Here is a 20,316-nt window from a genome sequence, read left to right on the forward strand (position 1 = left end):
TCCACTGCTGTGATATTTTACCCAGCAGAATCCTCTCCCAAGCTTCTCTCTTTTATTTTAAAGACATTCTGCACACTAGCAGGCCTTTCCGGCCCACGGGCCTGCGCCACCCAAATACACCCACTTAAGTTACAACCTTTGTATGTTTCTTGACAGAAGGGAGTGTTCTCCTGTCCTGTTGCCTGTGTTGGTCCACTGCTTCCCAGAGTCCACACCCCTCAAGATCAGGGTTGCCAAGTGTGTGCAATGTCATGCTGGGCAGCAGGCTCCTTGGGTTTTTGATGTAAAAAATAAATCCACCCTGGCTCTTTTTTTACAGGCAGTTTAAACCTACCTTGAGACATTGACATGGCAGCAGAGAGAAGGAAATAATAAGAACACAACAGATGGTAGCTACAGCAACAGAAAGTCTTTGCCAAATTCTTAGCTTACTAAAGTTAGAACCATAGAAAGTCACAGCATCGAAACAGGTCCTTCTGCCCATCTAAATTATTGTTAAGCTTAATCCCATTGACCTGTACCTGGGCCATAGCCCTCCATACCCCTCTCATCCTAGTTCCTATCCAAAGTTCTCTTAAATGTTGAAGTCGAGCCCACAATTACTCTCATTACCCTCTGATATTCCTATTGCACGTTTCATCTTTCACTTGTAACCTATGTCCTCTAGTTCTTGTCTTACCCAACCTCAGTTGGAAAAGCCTACTTGCATTTACCCTGTCTATACTTATAATTCCATTAAATCACATCTACCCTTATTCAACTAATTCTGCAGGGAATAATATCCTAAACTATTCATTTTTTCCTTAAAGCTCAGCTCCTTAAATCCCAGCAACATCCTTGCAAGTTTTCTCTGCAGTCTTTCAAATATTATTGATATCTTTCCTGTAGGTAGGTGACCAAATCCAAATTTGGCCTCAACAATGTCTTGTACAACTTCAACATAACATCCTAACTCCTGTACTCAATGCTTCGATCTATAAAGATCAATGTGCCAGAAGCTCTCTTTACCACCCTAAGTAACTGTGATGAGACTTTCAAGGAATTATGTATCTGTATTCCCAGATTCCTCTGTTCCTCTGGATTCTGCATTGCCCAACCATTTACCCTGTAAATCCTACACTGGCTTGACCTCCCAAAGTGCAACACCTCATGCTGGTCCACATTAAATTCCATCTGCCATTTTATTGCTAATTTTTCGTGTTGCTCCAGATCTGGCTGCAAGTTTTGAGAGCCTTCCTCACTGTCAGCTACTCCCCAAATCTTAGTAAAAACACAGTGCTGGAGAAACTCAGCAGATCAAACAGTGTCCTTTATGTAGCAAAGTTAAAGATACAGAACCAACGTTTCAGGCTTGAGCCCCTCATCAAAGTGTGAGCAAAATGTAGGCAGGCACCAGCAATGTCTGCAGACTTTTGCGTTTAACTTCCCAAATCTTGTGTCATCTGCAAATTTGCTGATCCAATTTACCACTTTATCATTCAGAGAGTTGATAGAGATGACAAGTAATAATGGACCCAGCATTGACCCCTGAGGCACACCACCCATCACAGGCCTCCAGGCAGAGAGGCAATCCTCTACTACTACTGTCAGTCTTCTCCCACAAAAGCCAATGCCCAATCCAGTTTACCACCTCATCCTTGACTGGATGAGCTGCAGTCATCAAGGATCCACACCACCCAGCACGTGATCTGTATTTGCTGCTGCCATCAGGAAAGAGGTATCGGTGCCCCAAGACTCGCACCACCAAGTTCAGAACCAGCTGCTACCCCTCCACCATCAGACTCCTCAACAACCAACTCAGAGAGTCTCACTTTTGAACCTTATTGTTTTATGTTCTCTCTGTATTACACAGTCAGTTGTTTACAATGGTTTATTAGTTTACATGTGCACATGGAGTACAGTTTTTATTTTCACTACCAGTAAGTGGTAATTCTGCCTGGCCCACAGGAAAAAGAATCTCAGGGGTGTATGTGAGGTCATGTATGTATTCTGACAATAATTCTGAAATCTGATACTAATCGATTGAACCTTCTTGACCAACCCCTCATGCAGTTATCATGGACCTTGTCAGAGGTTTTACTGAAGTCTGTATATACGACATCCACTTCTTCAATGTTCCTGGTAGCTTCCTTTAAAAACTCTATAAAATTGGTTAGGCACAACCAATAACACATAAAGCCATGTTGACTATTCCTAATCAATCCCTGTCCATCCAAATGATTATATATCCAGTTTTAAGATACCTTCCAATAACTCTCACCACCCCCCCCCCCCCCCCCATTTCTGATGTCAGGCTTATGGGTCTGTAATTACCTGGATTATTCTTCGAGCTTTCTTAAACAATGCAACAATATTAGTTTTTCTTCAATCTTCTGCAAGAGCCCCTGAAACTTTAACCCTCACCTCCCTCAAGGTCTGCGGGATTACTTGCCTCGAGACATCAAGCACCTCCTCCTCTTTAATCTGTGTAGATTCCATTGCCTCACTGCTGTTTTTATTCACTTCTATAGACTTTATATCCATCTCCTGAGTAAATACAGATGAAAAACCCTGATAAGATCAACTCCATCTCTTTTGGCTCCGTGAATAAATGACCACTTTGGGGTTCCCTTGGTATCCTTTTGCTCTTAATATTATCTGTGGAAGCCCTTGGGATTTTCCTTTACTTTGTCTGCCAGGGCTACCTCTTACCTTCTTTTAACCCACCTGATTTCCTTCACATATTTTCTTTCATTTTTTTTGTATTCCTCAAGAGCTTTATTTGTTCTTTATTACTGATACTTGAACCACCTTCCTCTTGACCTGGGCCTCAATATCTTTTAACACCTAGGTTCCCTATGCCTGTTAGTCATGCCTTTAATTCTGACTGGAAAATACATACTCTCAAAATGCCACCTTTTGAAGGCCTCCCACTTACCAAGCTCACCTTGCCAGAATACATTCTATCCCAATTACACTTGCCAGATCATTTCTGCTACCATCAAAATTGGTCTTTCTCAGATTTAGAATCTCACTCTGAGAGCCTGACCTATCCTTTTACATAATCACAGTAAAACTCCCAGTACCCGGCACCTAAGGGGATTGGTGAATGCCAGATAAGTGATTGCTTTTGAGATTGCATGTTGCTTGATAGGCGAATTAACTGCTGGGGGCACCAATTTTAAACTTCAGAATTTTTTTTTAAACCTTATTTATTTTTCATGAAATTTTTTGCTGGATGCTTGAGGCTGCTGGTCATATGAATTCCGGATAATGGGAATTTTACTGTACCTTGAAACTAATGATGTTATGATCACTCAATCTAAAGTGTTACATTCCACGTTTTCATCACTTGCCATAATAGGAGATCCAGTTGTGCATTCTCTCTAGTTGGGGACTCTATATATTAATTAAAGAAACTTTTCTGAACAGATCAGTCAATATTGGTTATGTTGGACATCTGTCTGTACACTTGCACTTCACCAATATGGGTGTTTATTCAGAGCCTGGCGTCTGGTTCACTCATTTTTACCCATGTGATGAGAGAGGTTCAGATAAATCAATTAGATATCCAGAGAATTGAAACTGGATTCAACATTTTGGATAGGTAAATGTCAGCCAATAGTTGCCAGCAAATGCTGGCAATTTAACAGAAGAGAGGTCAAGAATCATCTATAAATTTGGCTTTAATTACCAATATTAAGGCAGGTTCTCATTTTGTTTGATCTGCATACAAAATGATTTTTTACTTTGACAATCAATGTAAGGCAGTGTATGGGCAGTATAAAATAGCAACAATTCTGACTGAGTGTCCAAGATAACTAAAGAATGTATGGTATTGGAGAAAGGACTTTGCATTTTAAAGCATATGGCTCCTTAATTGTACATTTAACAAAGAATATAATTGTAATATGTAGCTCTGCATATCTTTATCCAAGTATGTGATGAGTTGTCTGATAAATTAAAAGCTTACAAGTTGTATTTTACTTCTCTTTTTAAGGATCACCTGGACGTCCAGGTCCAAAGGGTTTCTTAGGTGTACCTGGTAATCCAGGAGCACCTGGGCAAAATGGTTTACCAGGCTTACCAGGAGGTCCAGGTAAGGACAAACAACTCCCAGCTATTCTGTGACTCTGCAATAGACTGGGAAAGGTCATTCCTATCTGTCAGTGGGTGGAGCTGTTGAGATTACTGCTAAGTAATTTTGTTAAGTGTTTACGTCTCTCTACCTGGTTTATATTTCCATTCTACTCTATGATATTGGAGTACTGCTTCATTGAATGTTCCCAGTGCAATTGTGTGAAATTTTGACTGTTTGAGTAAGGAAATTTGTCTGATCTGAGGACTTCATGCACATCACTTCTTATTGATGAAATGTCTTTAAATGTTTATCTAGGCCCTAAAGGAGAACCTGGGCTCCCTGGACAACCTGGAGGTTCAGGAAGACCAGGACCAAAAGGATCAATGGGTGAAATGGGTTTTCCAGGTAAGTTTGGAAAGGAATCTCTTTATAATTAAACACAGCAGCTTGCCCTTTATAGATTTTATAGAGTCCCATTTTAATCAGTGCTAGGTTTTGTATAATGGCCTTTCTGGCTAATGGTAGCCTGAAGTACTGTATATACTCAAGGTTCCTTTTTATTGTCACATAATCATGTAATAAACTCAACTAATAGTTGAACGGTAAAATTTGGGTGGGTTGACAATTACCCACATATTACTTTTGTCCTGTGTCGTTCAGGGTGTCGGGAGCTCTGATGGGTGGGTGGGCAGCCCAGAACTGGGTGGTCGGGGCCAAAAATAGTGAGGTTCTCGTATGCAATATATGGAAAATAACAGAATTTTGGGCCAAAAGTAGGGGGGTTGATTTTACATGGTATTGACTGTTGCACAAATATATACAGTAGTGTATATACATATATATAGGAGATATTTGCCCTTGAAGGTTTGAACAGGCAACATTACAACAGGTGTATATTGCAGCTCTTTTTCTGAGATTTAGTTTGGTTGGAGGAAATTCTATCCTATTCACTTTTGACAATTGAGATCACAAATGAACGCATCAATCTGCTACTTCGATGTTGATTTTCTCAGCCAGTTTTGCTGTATGGAGGCATTTGCTTTTCAGTCCAGAGTGATAAACTTTTGCTTTGGTTGGGCTTCACACTGGAAAAGAACACCGAGTACAACTACTGTCTTGCAGTCCCAACCAGTTAATAGGAAGCATTAATAGAGCTAAAATTAGCAGAAACTGCAGGTTGTTGGCAGAAGGAACAATGCCAGTTTCTTTTACTGCCCAGCAGGCAGGTCAACAGGAAATCAAGGCAATTTGGTTCCGTATAATCTCATTTCCATGTCTATTGCAGGTGCAAATTCCATTATATCCACATGGATATACAGTATTAGAAATTTTGGAACAGCAAGAAAGAGGCCATTCTTTTTGGTAGTCACCTTTTTTTTCTTGGACCCCACATTTGGGGCATTTCCCAGGACAAATCAATGGAAAATAGGAATGATACATTTCATTTTGTGATGCATAGGAAATTCTTGGGAGTAAGTGCAGCTTGTTTTCCTGAAAAGATCAATGTCCTTTTGTGGTGAATCATTTTGCTGGGTGATGTAACAATACTTCTGTTTCCACATCCATAGGTCCATCAGGGCTCAAAGGTTCTCCAGGAGCCTCTGGACGGCCGGGACAGCCTGGCCCTCCAGGCCGGCCAGGTTTCACCGGGGAAAAGGGAGATTCGGGTGGACCAGTTACTGGATTTCCAGGACCTCCTGGGCAAAAGGTTAATCCTTCTCCTTTTCTTGAAGATTTGGAAAGAAGATAACCTATCAGCTTGGAACTTGCTTTCAGATAAATAGCAAAATGGTTCAGAGATTGGAAAAAGAAATTTAGTTTTCTGTTGATTTGCGCTTTATTTATCACTGGATTTTTTTTCTGTATTTGCACAGTAAGTTTGTTTACATTTCTTTCTTTCTTTATTTTTCACTCTTTTCGATATGTATCTTTTTCTTGAGTGCAATTTACATTCCCGATCAGTAGAAATTCTTCCTGTCCCACAGGACTGAGAATCTCAGGGTTATAACTGATCTCATGTATGTACTCTGACATAAAATTGAACTTGAACTTACTTTAAGGATCCTATCACAAAGACAATTTTGGATCCAAACAGTCATCTTGCCTTGGATCCTATGTGCCTTAACCTTCAGGACCACTTTTGTGTTTTGTAATGGCTTATAAAGTCTATTTAAATAACATCACTTGCTTTGGCTTCATCAGTCTTCTTAGTTATCACCTCAAAAAAAATCATGAGACAAGATTTCCCATGAACAAACCGTGCTGAATATCCCTGATCAGACACTGCCTTTCTAAATATACATTAAGCCTACCTTGTAGATTTTCTCCAATAATTTTCCAACCACTCGTTTACTGGCTCATCCTGCCACTCTTGAAGAAAAGAACATTATCCTCTAATCTCTTGGCATCTCACCTGTGTGATCGAAAATGCAAGAATCTGGATTAAGTGCCAGCTGTCTCCTCCCTTGAGTTCCTTCGCTCTGTCCCTCTCTCTCTCTCCTTTCCTCTTATCATATCCAGTTAACACCTTTATGTCTTCTGTTCTGGACTCCTCCCCCTCCCATTCAGCCCCCTTTAAGCCAGACCCCTGTCTTTTTTATGTTGCAATACCAGCCGAGTTCCTCCAGCATCTCTGTGTTTTGATATGATTCAATTTTAACCCTGCTTCTCTAACACTTCAGAAATTCGATCCCATGGGCCAGTAGAATGAAACTTTAAAACCAGATGTTGTTACGTCATATGTTTAACTATACCACTCTTCTGATTACTTTCTGAAATTACTTAACAAGATATGTCCATTGACAAGAGTAAAGTTGTGAAGCTTTTGATGACGTAATGGATTACATACATCCTCCATTTTACGAAGCCATAAGCATTATTATCGCTCTAGATTTGATCATTTGCTTTGTTCCCTGATGGCAGCTGGGGGGGTGGGGGGTGGGCAGTTTAGTTGGACTCTCCAACCCTAGTTTACTGACATCATAATCCTTGGCCATCTCCCAGCTGTTAGAAACCGAGATGTGCCCTCCATAGCTGTTGTAAAGCTCTTCTCCACACACATTTGGTCAAGATGCTACCGGTATTTATGAACCTACAACACAAAATTAATACAATCTTCAGGAAGACAGACGAAGGGTAAGATCAAGAGTGGTGCACTTTTTGCATCTAGTATTGCAAGCATTAAATCATTTGGGCAAGACAAACAACAGAAATCAGTCAACTTTCTTTGGATGTGCAACTATTTTACAAGTTGTAGAAAAATTGTTGCCTCATTATTTTGGCTAAAAATGGGTCTTGGATTTCTTCCCTGATATGTGTGAGCAAAGGATGGCATTAATTGCAGTCTATCAAAATGGGCACCATCTAAATATGCATTGTGCAATCTTGTGGAAATCCTCCACGATCTGGGTATGATGAAATTTCAGGGATGGTTTTGCAGGAAATGCTACTCCCTTCCCTCTGTAAGGAGTAGGGCAGCACCGTTAGTACTATGGTTGGCACCGCAACACGATTAGAGTGCCAGTGGGTCAAGTTCAAATCTGATGCTGTCTGCGAGGACTTTGAACGTTTTTCCCAAAACCGGCACGAGTTTTTCCCAGGTGCTCTGGCTTTCTCCCATCCTTCAAAAATCGTACGGGGTTGGGAGGTTCATTGGATGTAATTGGGCAAAGGGTGTCAATGGCTGGAATTGGCTTCTACTGTGCTGTATCGCTAAAATTAAAAGGACCGCTTCAAGATAGTTTCAAGGATTCCCTATAATGGAAATGACCAACAAATGGTTGAAAAGGTAGAGATAATGAGGGTGACTGTGAAACTTTGTATTTCATGTTTTGTTTATTTTTTTAATGAAGCAATAAATGGAATTCAGCCATCTAAATTCACATTTTAAACTGACAAGCTGTGAATAATCCACATACTTCATTGAATTTGATTGCTGAACATTACTGCTTATATTGGAGCCAATTCAGCTGGAGCCTGTTGTTTTTTGAGAGTAGACATTAGCTGGTGTCTCTGCCTCTTCATTCTAGTATCTCATCTGCTTTTTTTTTAAAATCAAGGGTGACCCCGGCTCACCTGGTCTGCCAGGAGTGCCTGGAAACAAAGGACTTCCAGGTCCGCCCGGATTTCCTGGATTACCGGCTACAGTTGGTATCAAGGGTGATCCTGGTCAACCAGGATTCCCAGGTAAGGCCTTGCCCAAACAAAAACTGTTTCCCCAAAAGATATCAACCCTTTGCAATTAAAATATGTAACATTGAAACGTTTTTTAAAAAAAAACTGCACATCATTCAACTCAAATGTGGCCAGGATGCTGCAGGCATGAGGATTTGTTGCTGTAGATTCACATTGTACTTTAAGTTAGTCACAGAGTCATAGAGAGATACTGAACAGAAATAGGACCTTCGGCCCATCGACTCCTAATTGACCCATCTGCATTCATTTTACATTTTTTATATTCTCATCATATTCTTATACCTCTTAGGATTCTACCACTCATCTACACATTAGATTAATTTACAGGCACCAATTAACATCTGAACCTGCTCATGAAACACACAAGGAAAACATGCAAACTCCACATAGTCAGCACCTGAGGTCAGGATTAAACCAGGATCTCTGGAGCTGTGAAACAATGACCTTATCAGCTGTGCTGTCCTGTTGGAGCACACCTGAGATGAGTTGCAGGCATCCTTACCATTTCCAGGCTGCCACATTTCCTGGCAGTCAGTTGAAGTCCAACATTTTTGGAGATACGTTAGAGGTGGCAGATGCTGGAATCTAAAGCTAAACCCAATCTGCTGCAGGAACTCATTGGGTTGAGCAGCATCAGTGGGAGAAAAACGAAAGGTCAATTTTTTTTGAGCTAAAACTGTCAGTCCTGATGAAGAGTTTTACCTCGAAATGTTGACCATTGCTTTTCTCTCAAGGTTGCTGCTTGCAGATTGGTTTTGGTTACTGATTTTCTGTTGATTGATTGTGCCTTATTTTGTCAAATCCTTTTAAGTCCCATCCTAAGCAGCTATAACAACAATGTCCATGACTAAAAGAACAAATAACGGCTGAGCATAGTCTTGGTGCTTTTAGTGCGCTTAATATCTTTGGTTGTGTTTCTTTTCGAAGTTTCACAAGTTAAATTTCTTGGCAGTTCGATCAAAGATTTGAGTGGAGCTGGATGGAGGTATTGAAGAGGTAATTGCCTCCTGTCATTTGTAAACTGATTAAAATGGGGAAATGTATTATATTCTGCATCGTACAACTGTACATAGCTGAGGTCAAGCTGAAGAGACTGTGTGACATTACGATGCAGCCTAAATAGCATGGGCTAACCAAGCTTTGTGTTCCTTATCCTGCAGGTACTCCTGGAATTCCTGGGCCGAAGGGAATGGATGGTTTGCCAGGTCCTCCTGGCCTTGTTGGACCTCCTGGTCCTCCAGGTATGTTATCGATTATGTAGGGTCAACCATTTAGATTGGGCATTGGCTGGAAAAGTCTATTCATCAGGGACTATAGTCCATCACAGCCAAATTGATATTGACTTAAGTAGCTTCTTAAAAGATGGGTTCTGAAGCAGGAACTTGAAGTTTTTACAATATGTCAAAAAATGAAATAATGCACTTATGTTCTGCAATTAGTGTTTTTTTTTACAGCGATCAGATTTTTGAACCTCCCGTACTGTCCTTATCATAACACTATCGGAGGATGCCAAAGTTTTGTATTCACATTTTCTGCTCTAACTGCAACTGTGAATATTTTTCTTTTAATATTTATAACCATAACCATATAACCATTTACAGAGTGGAAACAGGCCATGTCGGCCTTTCGAGCCCGCACCGGTTCACTAGAACAACTCCACTAGCTCAAACCTCCCGCTCATCGCCAATAACCCTCCGACCCCCTCACCTCCATGTACACATCCAACCTTCTCTTAAATGACAGAAGGGACCATGACGCAACTATCTCTGAATACAGGGTTAATGGTTATTGTACTGATAGATGTAACAATAAACACATCATGTTTGAAAATTCGTGCCAATCAGCTCTAGAGGAATTTCAACAGTCTTTGCAGTAGGTCGTTTTACGTGACCAACCGATGCTCTGCAGAGCAGGGTTCCTTAAAAGGAAAGGCACATTTGTCTTCTTTTTTTAGTGGTGATAAAAATGAGCAGGGGAGAATTCCTGAACTTCTCTTGATGAGTAGACACCAAGCAATGTCAGGAAATCACATCTTCACTCAGATGTGCGCAGTAAAAGGGTGGACTGGCAAAGAGGGAAAATATTTTTAAATGACCTACGTGCATCCGTTTAATTTCTCCTTCAGATTGTTCAAAGATTTTAATCGATTGATTTGCAAACAGGTGAGGCAAGTCGCCATGGCCCACCAGGCGCACCAGGAGAGAAAGGACAACCTGGCCGTGACGGAATTCCGGGTCCAGCTGGTCCAAAGGGAGATCCAGGTTACTTTAATTCCTTAAAAACTCATGCTCCATGTGCCATTTGCACCAGACCTCTCTAGATCATACAGGGCATTCTGATGCTCCACACACCATCTGCACCAGACCTCTCGATCATACATACAGGGCATTCCAATGCTCCACACACCATCCGCACCAGACCTCTCGATCATACATACAGGGTATTCCAATGCTCCACCCACCATTCGCACCAGACCTCTCTAGATCATACAGGGCATTCTGATGCTCCACACACCATCTGCACCAGACCTCTCGATCATACATACAGGGCATTCCAATGCTCCACACACCATCCGCACCAGACCTCTCGATCATACATACAGGGCATTCCGATGCTCCACACACCATCCGCACTAGACCTCTCGATCATACATACAGGGCATTCCGATGCTCCACACACCATCCGCACCAGACCTCTCGATCATACATACAGGGCATTCCAATGCTCCACACACCATCCACACCAGGCCTCTCTAGATCAAACAGGGCATCCATATTGCTTTGCAGTGAAGTCAGCAAAAAGGAAGCCTGTCCATGGGACCAAGGTCAGGACTGTCCACAGAACTGGGTCAGTGCAAAGAATTTGACTAGGACAGAGAAATAAAGGCGTAGGGGTTCAAGTATGAATCAAACAGAGTTGATGGGAAAAATGCTTTATGTTTGCACACTAATTCTGTAGTCTTGCTGTAGAAGGTAGATGAAATAGTTTACATTCCTCTGAACACAAATAATAGAATGTACAGGAAGAAACCTTGAAGAATTTTCCTTTCCATTAGTTTTTTTTTGTCATTCCTTCCCTTTATTGTATTTCTAGCAAATACTACTTGCTGGTCCACCCTGAATGACATATCAGAAGAATGGGCAGAAGTAATCTAGCGAGGGAAACACATGTGTCCAAATTAGAAAAGATTAACCGTGTTGGACTACTTCAACAATCAACCAGCAAGAACTGAAATGTCAAATTCTGGTCTGTGTTTTTCTGTAAAGTAGAAAAATTGGACTTCATTTTGCCACATGTGAGCTAAGGAATAATGGATCTACAAATGGTAATCTGATGAGAAATATTGTTTTTAAGTTTTATTTGAAGGTAATGGAAAGGAAAATGGGGATGGAAATATAACAAGCAACTGAATCAGTACCAGTTGACAGAGGGCCCAGGCCCGAAATGTTGGATACTGTGTGACCTGTTGAGTGTCTCCAGTATGTTGGTGTATTGAACTGAATCAGTACCATTATCCTACATTATTGATCAAAGTCAATATTGTGCTTTATGAATTCTGATAAATTGAGACTCCTACCTTGAGAGTTGGGATAACATGGAAAAATTGAAGCTTTTTTTTTCCCATGAAGTGCCTTTATCCAAGTGTTGAGCCATTAGGATTAGATGATTGATGCAGATCTTCTGGGCAGACGGTGCAACGGGAATTCCTGGAAGGATTAGCAACAGTCTCTTTCTTATACTCAGTGTTGCCTGAGCATAGCTTTGCCTTGAATATGACCAACAAAAATTCTAAAATATAATACGTGGTAACAATGTAACAAAAGTGTATTAATTTGATGATTCTCTTCATTTCTTTTATTGGTCTGATTTTTGTCTCCAGGTCCTCCAGGCCAAGGTCGCCCAGGTCCCCCTGGTATTCCAGGAAACCCAGGTAAAGAAGAAAGAGGGAAACAATTAAATGAAGCATGTGTCATTTAAGATGACAGCAGGGGTGCTGTCAGTTCAAAGCATTTTCATTTGAGTGAGGATTGGATATGCTTTTTAAGCCAAATAAAAATTAATCTTGAAGATAAAGTTCAGTAATTCAAAGTCTACATAGTGATTCTCCTCTATATTTAATGCTGAAAAATTAATAGTGAAGCTGTAAATTATTCTGAAACAAAATTTAAAGCAGCTTCTCGCAAACATCGTACCATTGGCTCAAGAAGTAAAAAAGAAAGCTGAAACACCACTGATTAAACCTAGAAGCCACTGCAAATGCTGAATACAATTGCCTAATTCAGGGGACTGTGTAAAGCACAGAGCAGAATGATTGTGAGTTGCAGTTTGTGACAAAACAAAGGCCCCTTTCATACTTGCATCCCGGTAAATCGGCCGTTCAGTGTCCCGAGATAGGAATGGAGGTTTGCCCTCTCATACTAAACCACTCCTAACTAGGACACTGAACACTTTTACACTTGCAGGGGTTTATCCCCGTCGTTTGGTCTGTTCTACCTTTAATCTGAAATGCCTGCAATGCAATTGCCCATTTTACACTTGCCTGATCTCAACGCTGGTGTCTGCAGACACCGGGGATTGTACTCGGAGTCGAGGCCGGCAATTCCCAGCATGAGATAACGTCATCTGATGCCGGTGTGGAGCAGATTTTGCTTTCACACTAGACACTTTAAAGGCCAATTGATTCCTGGGATCACTGGCAGGGGTGAAAGGGGCAAAGTATCCAAGTGTATTTTTTTCAAAATAATGATTATCACAGGGTAGTATTTGTGTACAATGCAATGAAGAGCTTTAAATATGTAATACGTTGAGTCAAGCCAAAGTTACATTATGGCATAGTTACACAGGTGTCCAAACTTTCCTGGAGGGAGCAGTGTTGGATGTAAATACAGAGGAGGCTTTGAACGTTTGAGCCAGTAACATAGAGTCTGTCAGCATCCCAGGCCTGTCAGAAATGAAACCACTACCTGAAGGTGGCAAACAAAGGCCCAAATACCATTTTTTGGAAAGTAAAATTGTAGCCACTTGATCCACAATGGGTGGTGTGTGCGAGTGATTGGTGGGTACAGGCCCCTCTGCGGACCATGGGCATCATGGCCAGGTTGACAGCAGCCCTCTGCATTCTATTAATGCCAGGAGGCTCCTTCATGATCCACAAAAATACTGAGCTAAAAAATATGACAGGGCAGATTTTCAAATGGTCTCACCAAGGAATTGTCTGAGTCTGACCAATTAGCATAACGTGTAACCCAGCGTTCACTTTACAGACAAATAATCCTGCCATGTAGTGGCAGTTAATTACTCAAGATTTGCTTTATACCCCAAATTTATAATATACATTTCAAAATATTTTATGAATGATCTTCTTGATGATCTTTGAGGATTGAAATTTTGACTCAAATTCTGCAAGAAAAAACATCAGTCATTCATCTTGAGCAATTCCACTGTGAATGGCAATGAATCTTTGAATCATTCAAAAATACCACAATGTTGCTCAAAGCCATAACTAGCCCGAAATGTTAGTGTGTCTAGGGGCACTGTTGGAATTCCATTGACATTTTTGCAGGTATTTTGTTCAAAGAATGTTACACTTCATCAACTGATTAAGAGCCTTTAAAAAAAAAAGTCAACAAAATCTAAAATTGTGTGAAAATCAAAACTAACTAATTTAAAAAGCGGGAAATCTGCTGACAAGGGTAGCAGACCAAAAAAAACTTCTCACTTTCTGTTTTTATCTAAAATTCTGAATTGTTAAACACATGGATATATATTAACTTTCTACCCCTGCTATCTGAGATGTAAAGGATGATGGTTGTCAGCCAAGGAATTGGTTATACATAATCTATTTATCAATAATTAACTTTGAGTGCCTTCCAATTGATCCCGAATGAGTTGTATGTGTATTCTCCCATGTAGGTCTAAAAGGAGATCCAGGTTTTCCAGGTGTCCCAGGTTCTCCCGGAGCTCCTGGTCTTAAAGGCGATCCTGGTTTCCCGGGATTTGGAGGTCAGCAAGGCCCGCCAGGTCCCCCTGGACCACCGGGACGTTCATTGGAAGGCCCAAAAGGTGTGCCAGGATCTCCAGGCCAGCCAGGACGGCCAGGTAAATCAGGATGAATTCCCCAATGGAAGAGCAGTGCATTGCCTTTTCCTACACACTCCTGCACTATTTGCATGTGTGCAATGTAGCTGCTTGTGGCAGAGATCACCAAAATCACAGTTGCCTTCCATTCTTGCACCTTCTCATTACCAAAGATGGGTACTTTTGTTCTTGTATTTTTCACGTCAACGTTACAGTTATTCTTGTTCCTTTAAGGACATGATGGAAAAGGTAACCAGGTAAGAGGGAGAGAGAAGGGAGTGAGGATAAGAAATAAGCTTTTGCTCTTAAGAGAAAAGAATGGAGGTGTTTACTTAGATAGTATATTCCTGTTAAAAGGTTATATTTTTGTATCAATGTGTGAATTGTGTTTCATGCAACTCCCTTGATTTACTAAAGGCTGTAGGCATTGTGCAGGTATATTGGTATAATACGGAAGGGTAGCACAAAGACATCTGTTTTGCTAGTTCAGGCATAAAAGCTTCATGGAATTCAAGAACGTGTGAAGGATGCCCTCTGGTTCCTCTGTCAACAGTTTTGAAGGTTGTTCGCTTCTATGGGAAGAATGGGGAAGAAGGCAGTGAAAACTTGGCAAAGCCAGATATAGGGTGTCCTGATGAATTTATCTCTGGGACATTGTAATATTTCCCCCCTCGATTTCTCTCCAGCAGCCATCCAGACTGAGCAGTAACCAAATTGAGAAGAGGGTGTTTATTTTTTGGGACAAATGATGACAAACCCCAGTGGTCACAAAGGGATGAATTGCAGGTTGGATTTGGACACAGATCAATGAACCAAAAGCTTCTAAAAAGAGCTAGTGTGAAGAGGGGGAGGGAGAAAGAAGGGTAGAGGAAGGAGAGGGTTAAAGGAGACAGAGAGAGAAGATGGATGCACTCTTGCCTCTCTGACTCCTTAGCTCCTACCTATCACCCTTTGAAACCGTCAGTTTCCCTCCCATCCCATTTCTGGATATCTACTAGCAAAAGTTAAATTTAAGTCAAGCTCCCCACACACAGAGTGATACACCCAGGGTTGAAATGAAATAAGGAGATGCTTCCTGAGGACAGATTTTCATAGAGAAATGACCACAGTCTCATTGGCTGGTGCTTATTTAGCCCTCAATCCTGATCAAATGGGATGACTCTCAGTTGGTATGAGACTCCTTCCCACGTTTACTTCATGGTGTAGGAAGAGAGCCTTTGAGCTGTTCTGAAGACTGCTCATCTCACAGGTGTGTGTTCGAAAGCAAAATACTGCAGATGCCAGGAATCCATGCAACACACAAATGTCCATCCTTGGGAAGTAAAGCTGTGTGACCTGCTGTGTGTCACACTTGACCCAGCGGATGCATATTTAACTAAAAGTGCTGGGAATCGCAGACCAGGCAGTAACCATGGAGAGAGAAGCAGGCTTAAGATTTTGTGCCAATCCGAAACATTAACTCTTTCTCTCTGCCTCCTTCTCCCCTCTCCCTTGCCCTCCCTTTCCTTCTCCCGCCCCCTTTCAACCCTTCTCGTCCTCTCCCGCTCCATACACTGTCTGACTTGATCAGAATTGCTTGCACTTTTGTTTATCATGACAGGAGAATGTATTAGTTGTCAGTGAATGGGTTCTTTTGATGTGATGTCAATTCATAGGAGTTGATTCTGTTGAGGCTTATTAATAAGAGTAAAAAACTAGTATTTGTAAAATCCCTATCGGCCTCTCAGTAGACTTAAGCCCAAAAGGTTTGTTTGGGAACTACAACTGTCACACTACTGTGACAGAGAAGTGTTTTGTTATATTTTGATTTGAAGAATCATCACAGGAACCTGAAAATTTAGGAGTTGGCTTCCAGGCCCTTTGAGTGTATTCTGTTATTCAACATGACCATGGCTGATCTATGCTGAGCTCATCCTCCTCTTCAGTGCCTGGTCCCTCATAATCTTCAATTTCTTAATCTTTCAAATATTTAAAGATCTCCACCACCCTCTGGGGCAGAAAATCCCCAGGTATTCACAAACCTCGTCCAACAGAACAAAATGAAAAACAAATTAAATTGCTGAAGTTGTGGATTCAGATTTCTGAGACACATTCAACTGAAAAGCATTGAAGGGGTATTGTGATAAGTGACTTGGTAAGGATCACAGGGCATGTGATTAGCAGGGTGATGCTGTGTAAAATGCTTCTAAGTAACAGCTGGTGGCTTTCTGTGGATTAACATCATTATTGGTTTTGTCTTCTTGACTTTAAAAGGGGAACAGTCTTAGGATTAGATTTCTTTGAAAGATTTAATTAGCAAAACATATAAACCCCATGAAATGTTTGCTCTGGCAAGATATTGTCCAGCTTTTAAACCTGTTTTCAAAGATACGTTTCTACTTTGCCTGCAGTGACCATACAGAGAAATGCTTCTTCCACCCATTGTGAAACTGGAACCTTTTTGTTCTGCACACAAAGTATTTAGTGCTAGGTGGCTAACACAGCACTGGGATCAGGTTTGGCTGAGAGGGTACCCACAGTCGTATCGTCTGTCGGTGTTTACAATGAGAAGCCCAAATAGGCAGTGCACCAGAGTAGAGATAGATACACCACTGCACACACCCCACCCCAACAGATAGATAGTTTTCCAGAAGGAAGCTGAATAGTTGATGATATTTCCCACTCTCAGTAGAACACTTTCTGAGTCCCTGCAGTGTGTGTACAGTTTCTTTTCATAAGCTTCCAATCTTCAAGGTCAAGATGGGTGAGATTGTATCTTTTCTCACCATGAAAATAATTAGATGTATAGGTTGGTCATAGGCCCTTCTGGCCCATGCCCCCCCCCCCCCCCCACCAATTAACCTACAAATCCTGTACATATTTTGAAGGGTTGGAGGAAACCGGAGCACCTGGAGAAATGCCAAGCAGTCACTGGGAGGATGTACAAGCTCATTACAGACAGCACTGGAGTAGAACCCAGGTCGCTGGATCGGACATAGTGTTACGCTAAATGTGCTTTGATTGAATATTTATGACTCAATTCAGTCATAATCAAACAGGTAGCTTGTCCATTTGTGTTAAGTCCAAGTAATAGAACATCCAGAATGCACCAAGTAGGACAAGGCATCAAACACAAGGGATCACCATCGCCTACATCCGTGATTTGAAATACATTATTGTCCCTTCATTTTCTCTGAGTGTAAAATGTGGTGTTACCCCACCCCCCCATGACATGACGGGAATATCTATTCAACAGCAAAAGAGCAATTTGGGAATAGTGTTTAAATGCTGGTCTTGCCAGTAATGACTCCATCCTGTAAAATAAGGAGGAAAATTCATCCAACAGAATGAATTAATACAAAATGGAAAATTGTACAAAGCATCCAAACTGTTAATTGAAGCCTAGCTGAGCCCCTTTTACAGCTCACGTTGAGATTTGCTGCAGTTAGTTGGACATTGTTATTTTAACTGGATTATTAAGTTTTCAACCAGCAGTTTTGTTTGTCCTGTGGTATATCTGACGTATCTAATGATGACCATTGGTTGCATCTTGACCCTGCTCAGGTCCTCCAGGTCAGCCCTTTGAGTAACAATTAACTTGCATGAATTGTCGTATGACAGCAGTAATCGATGTTTGAACTATAAGATATGAATCTTCCATTTCCCTTTAACTCTTTTTGACACATCTCACAGAAGAAAAAAACTGAACATTGCTGTTCCAAACACTGCAATGTTTTGAATTTGCGGGTTTCAAAAAATATATATATTTTGTCCATTCTCTTCCTAAAAGAATTCAGCTTTTGGACCTTTCTGTTAATTTTTAACAAAATACTATTGCACAACTGACCAAGGTAAAAATAAATGGTATGAGCTGAGTCAGTGGAGAAAAGAGTTTAGGAATGGATAACTTGCATTGTAGGTATGCCAACTAACTTGATTTGGACCAAGTACCTGATATCCTTTTAAAACATTTGATGGATCATGGTGAGAAATTCACCCTGTTTCTTGTATGAAATCAAAGAAATCAAATGTGCAAGAGCCAAGTGCAAGCTCTACCCAGTCATCCTCAGCCTTTGGCCTTAGGACTCCGCTCAAAGTTTATGGGCCTCCTTCCCTGTGAAGCAGTTAGGTCGAGTTGGTTTTTTCCATACTTCTACCTACTACATAGAAAACATTAAAAATATTTTCTTAGAGTCCATGGTCCCCCTTAAATGGGCTGTGGCTCCCGGGGGAGGGGTTTGGGTAGGGAAGGCTATATGGCTACCATAGAGAATGGTTGCATGGGTTTAACCCTGTGGTCAAGAACACATTTCTCCTTATCCTTTTAAACAGAGACAATGTCAAGAAACTTAGCCCTTGCCTTTAACTTAAATTGGGGGAAGAATTAAAAGCTTTGAAGATAACTATTGGGATTGTGTGTTCCTCTATGTTGACAGATTTACATCTGCAAATGTGCTCAATATCATGAGTAGCATAGATCAGATCTTTTCCCCAACATTGGAAAATCAAAAACAAGAGGGTGTAGTTTTAAGGTGAGAGAGAAAATATTTCCAAGGGACCTGAGGGGCAACTTATTTTTACAAGAGCTAGTGGGTGTGTGGAACGAGCAGTCAGATGAAGCTGTAGAGGTGGGCACAAGTACAGCATTTAAAAGACCATAAGACATAGGAGTGGAAGTAGGCTATTCAGCCCATCAAGTCTGCCCCACCATGAGCTGATCCATTTTCCCATCTCCCCGGCTTTTTCCCTATAACCTTTGATGCCCTGGCTAATCAAGAACCTATCAATCTCTGCCTTAAATACACCCAATGACTCAACCTCCACAACTGCTCATGACAACAAATTCTACAGATTCCTCACCCTCTGCATCTCTGTTCTAAGCAGATGCCCCTCAATTCTGGAGCTGTGCCCTCTTGTCCTAGACTCTCCCGCCTTGGGAAACAACCTTTCTACATCTACTCTCTCCATGCCATTCCACATTCAAAATGTTTCAATGAGATCCCCCCCTCATTCTCCTAAATTCTAATGAACACAGAGCTGTCAAATACTCCTCATATGATATCCCTTTCATTACTGGAATCATCCTTGTGAACTTCCTCTGAACCCTCTCCAATGTCAGTACATCCTTAAATGAGGATTGCGAGATCCCCCCGTCCCCCAGTGACTTATAAATCCTCAACATCACATCCCTGCCCTTATATTATTTTCCTCTTGAAATGAAAACCAGCATTGCATTTACCTTCTTCTCAACCCTCTCAAACTGCAAGTTGAGGCAAAAAGACTCTTGGTCAAGTGCATTTTTAGGGAAGGTGTAGAGGGATATGGGTTAAACACTGGCATATGTGGAACTCGCTCAAATAGGCAGTTTGGTTAGCATGGACACGTTGGACTGAAGGGCCTGTTTCTCTGCTGTATTGCTCCACAACAGGGCTACCCCAAAAAGGTTATAATGTCAACTGGTAGCTGAAATCTGCAGAAGATCATTGTGACATGTTCTTCCATTAAAGATTTGTAGAGTTACCTATTTTACATTTATTTTCCTGTTCCTGACTGATTTTCACCCTCCAGCTCCCAGGATAAAGCCAATATTAGGTTGAATTCATAACCATTTCCCCTTGTGTAGCACTAGCGATCCTCTTCCATGAACTTTGACCACAGAGAGACCGCAGTAATGTGGCACCTCTTCCTCAATTCTACTTTGTGGAATAGAATGGGTTCTCCTCACTCCAGAAATTCATTACCCACCCACATTCCCCAATCACGATAGAACTCTTTCAAGAAAGTACAAGCCATCCACACAGTAAATTCACCTCCTCTCATCTGTGAAGTTTTTAGTCTGGAAGATGATTGCTTTGGTAACAAAACTACGGCAGGGAGGGAAAAAAAGATAGGAAGAGCTGCCAAGCCATCAGTTGGCCCCTGGAGTCGGTGGCAACAAGATTGGCAGAAAGATACCTAGCTTCCCATTTCAGATGAAGCCACTTTGGAATGGGATACAAAATAGA

The 20,316-nt window shown here is 41.3% G+C and overlaps 1 protein-coding gene and 1 long non-coding RNA gene across 6 annotated transcripts in view; one reads left to right on the forward strand and one right to left on the reverse strand.

The window, feature by feature from the left end:
* The window catches only part of col4a5 (collagen, type IV, alpha 5 (Alport syndrome)), a 198,393-nt gene that overhangs the window by 147,757 nt on the left and 30,320 nt on the right, over nucleotides 1-20,316 (forward strand). For all 5 annotated transcript variants that reach the window (XM_069892754.1, XM_069892752.1, XM_069892751.1 and 2 more), the window contains 8 exons: nucleotides 3,980-4,078; nucleotides 4,376-4,465; nucleotides 5,629-5,768; nucleotides 8,119-8,245; nucleotides 9,415-9,495; nucleotides 10,417-10,515; nucleotides 12,135-12,185; nucleotides 14,168-14,353. In XM_069892754.1, coding sequence (XP_069748855.1) covers nucleotides 3,980-4,078; nucleotides 4,376-4,465; nucleotides 5,629-5,768; nucleotides 8,119-8,245; nucleotides 9,415-9,495; nucleotides 10,417-10,515; nucleotides 12,135-12,185; nucleotides 14,168-14,353 — 873 coding nt within the window. The remainder of the gene's footprint in view (nucleotides 1-3,979; nucleotides 4,079-4,375; nucleotides 4,466-5,628; nucleotides 5,769-8,118; nucleotides 8,246-9,414; nucleotides 9,496-10,416; nucleotides 10,516-12,134; nucleotides 12,186-14,167; nucleotides 14,354-20,316) is intronic.
* The window catches only part of LOC138740302 (uncharacterized), a 52,713-nt gene that overhangs the window by 4,719 nt on the left and 27,678 nt on the right, over nucleotides 1-20,316 (reverse strand). The gene's annotated exons all lie outside the window — the stretch shown is intronic.

The sequence above is a fragment of the Narcine bancroftii genome, chromosome 8 (genome assembly GCF_036971445.1).
Source record: "Narcine bancroftii isolate sNarBan1 chromosome 8, sNarBan1.hap1, whole genome shotgun sequence".
NCBI lineage: Eukaryota > Metazoa > Chordata > Chondrichthyes > Torpediniformes > Narcinidae > Narcine > Narcine bancroftii.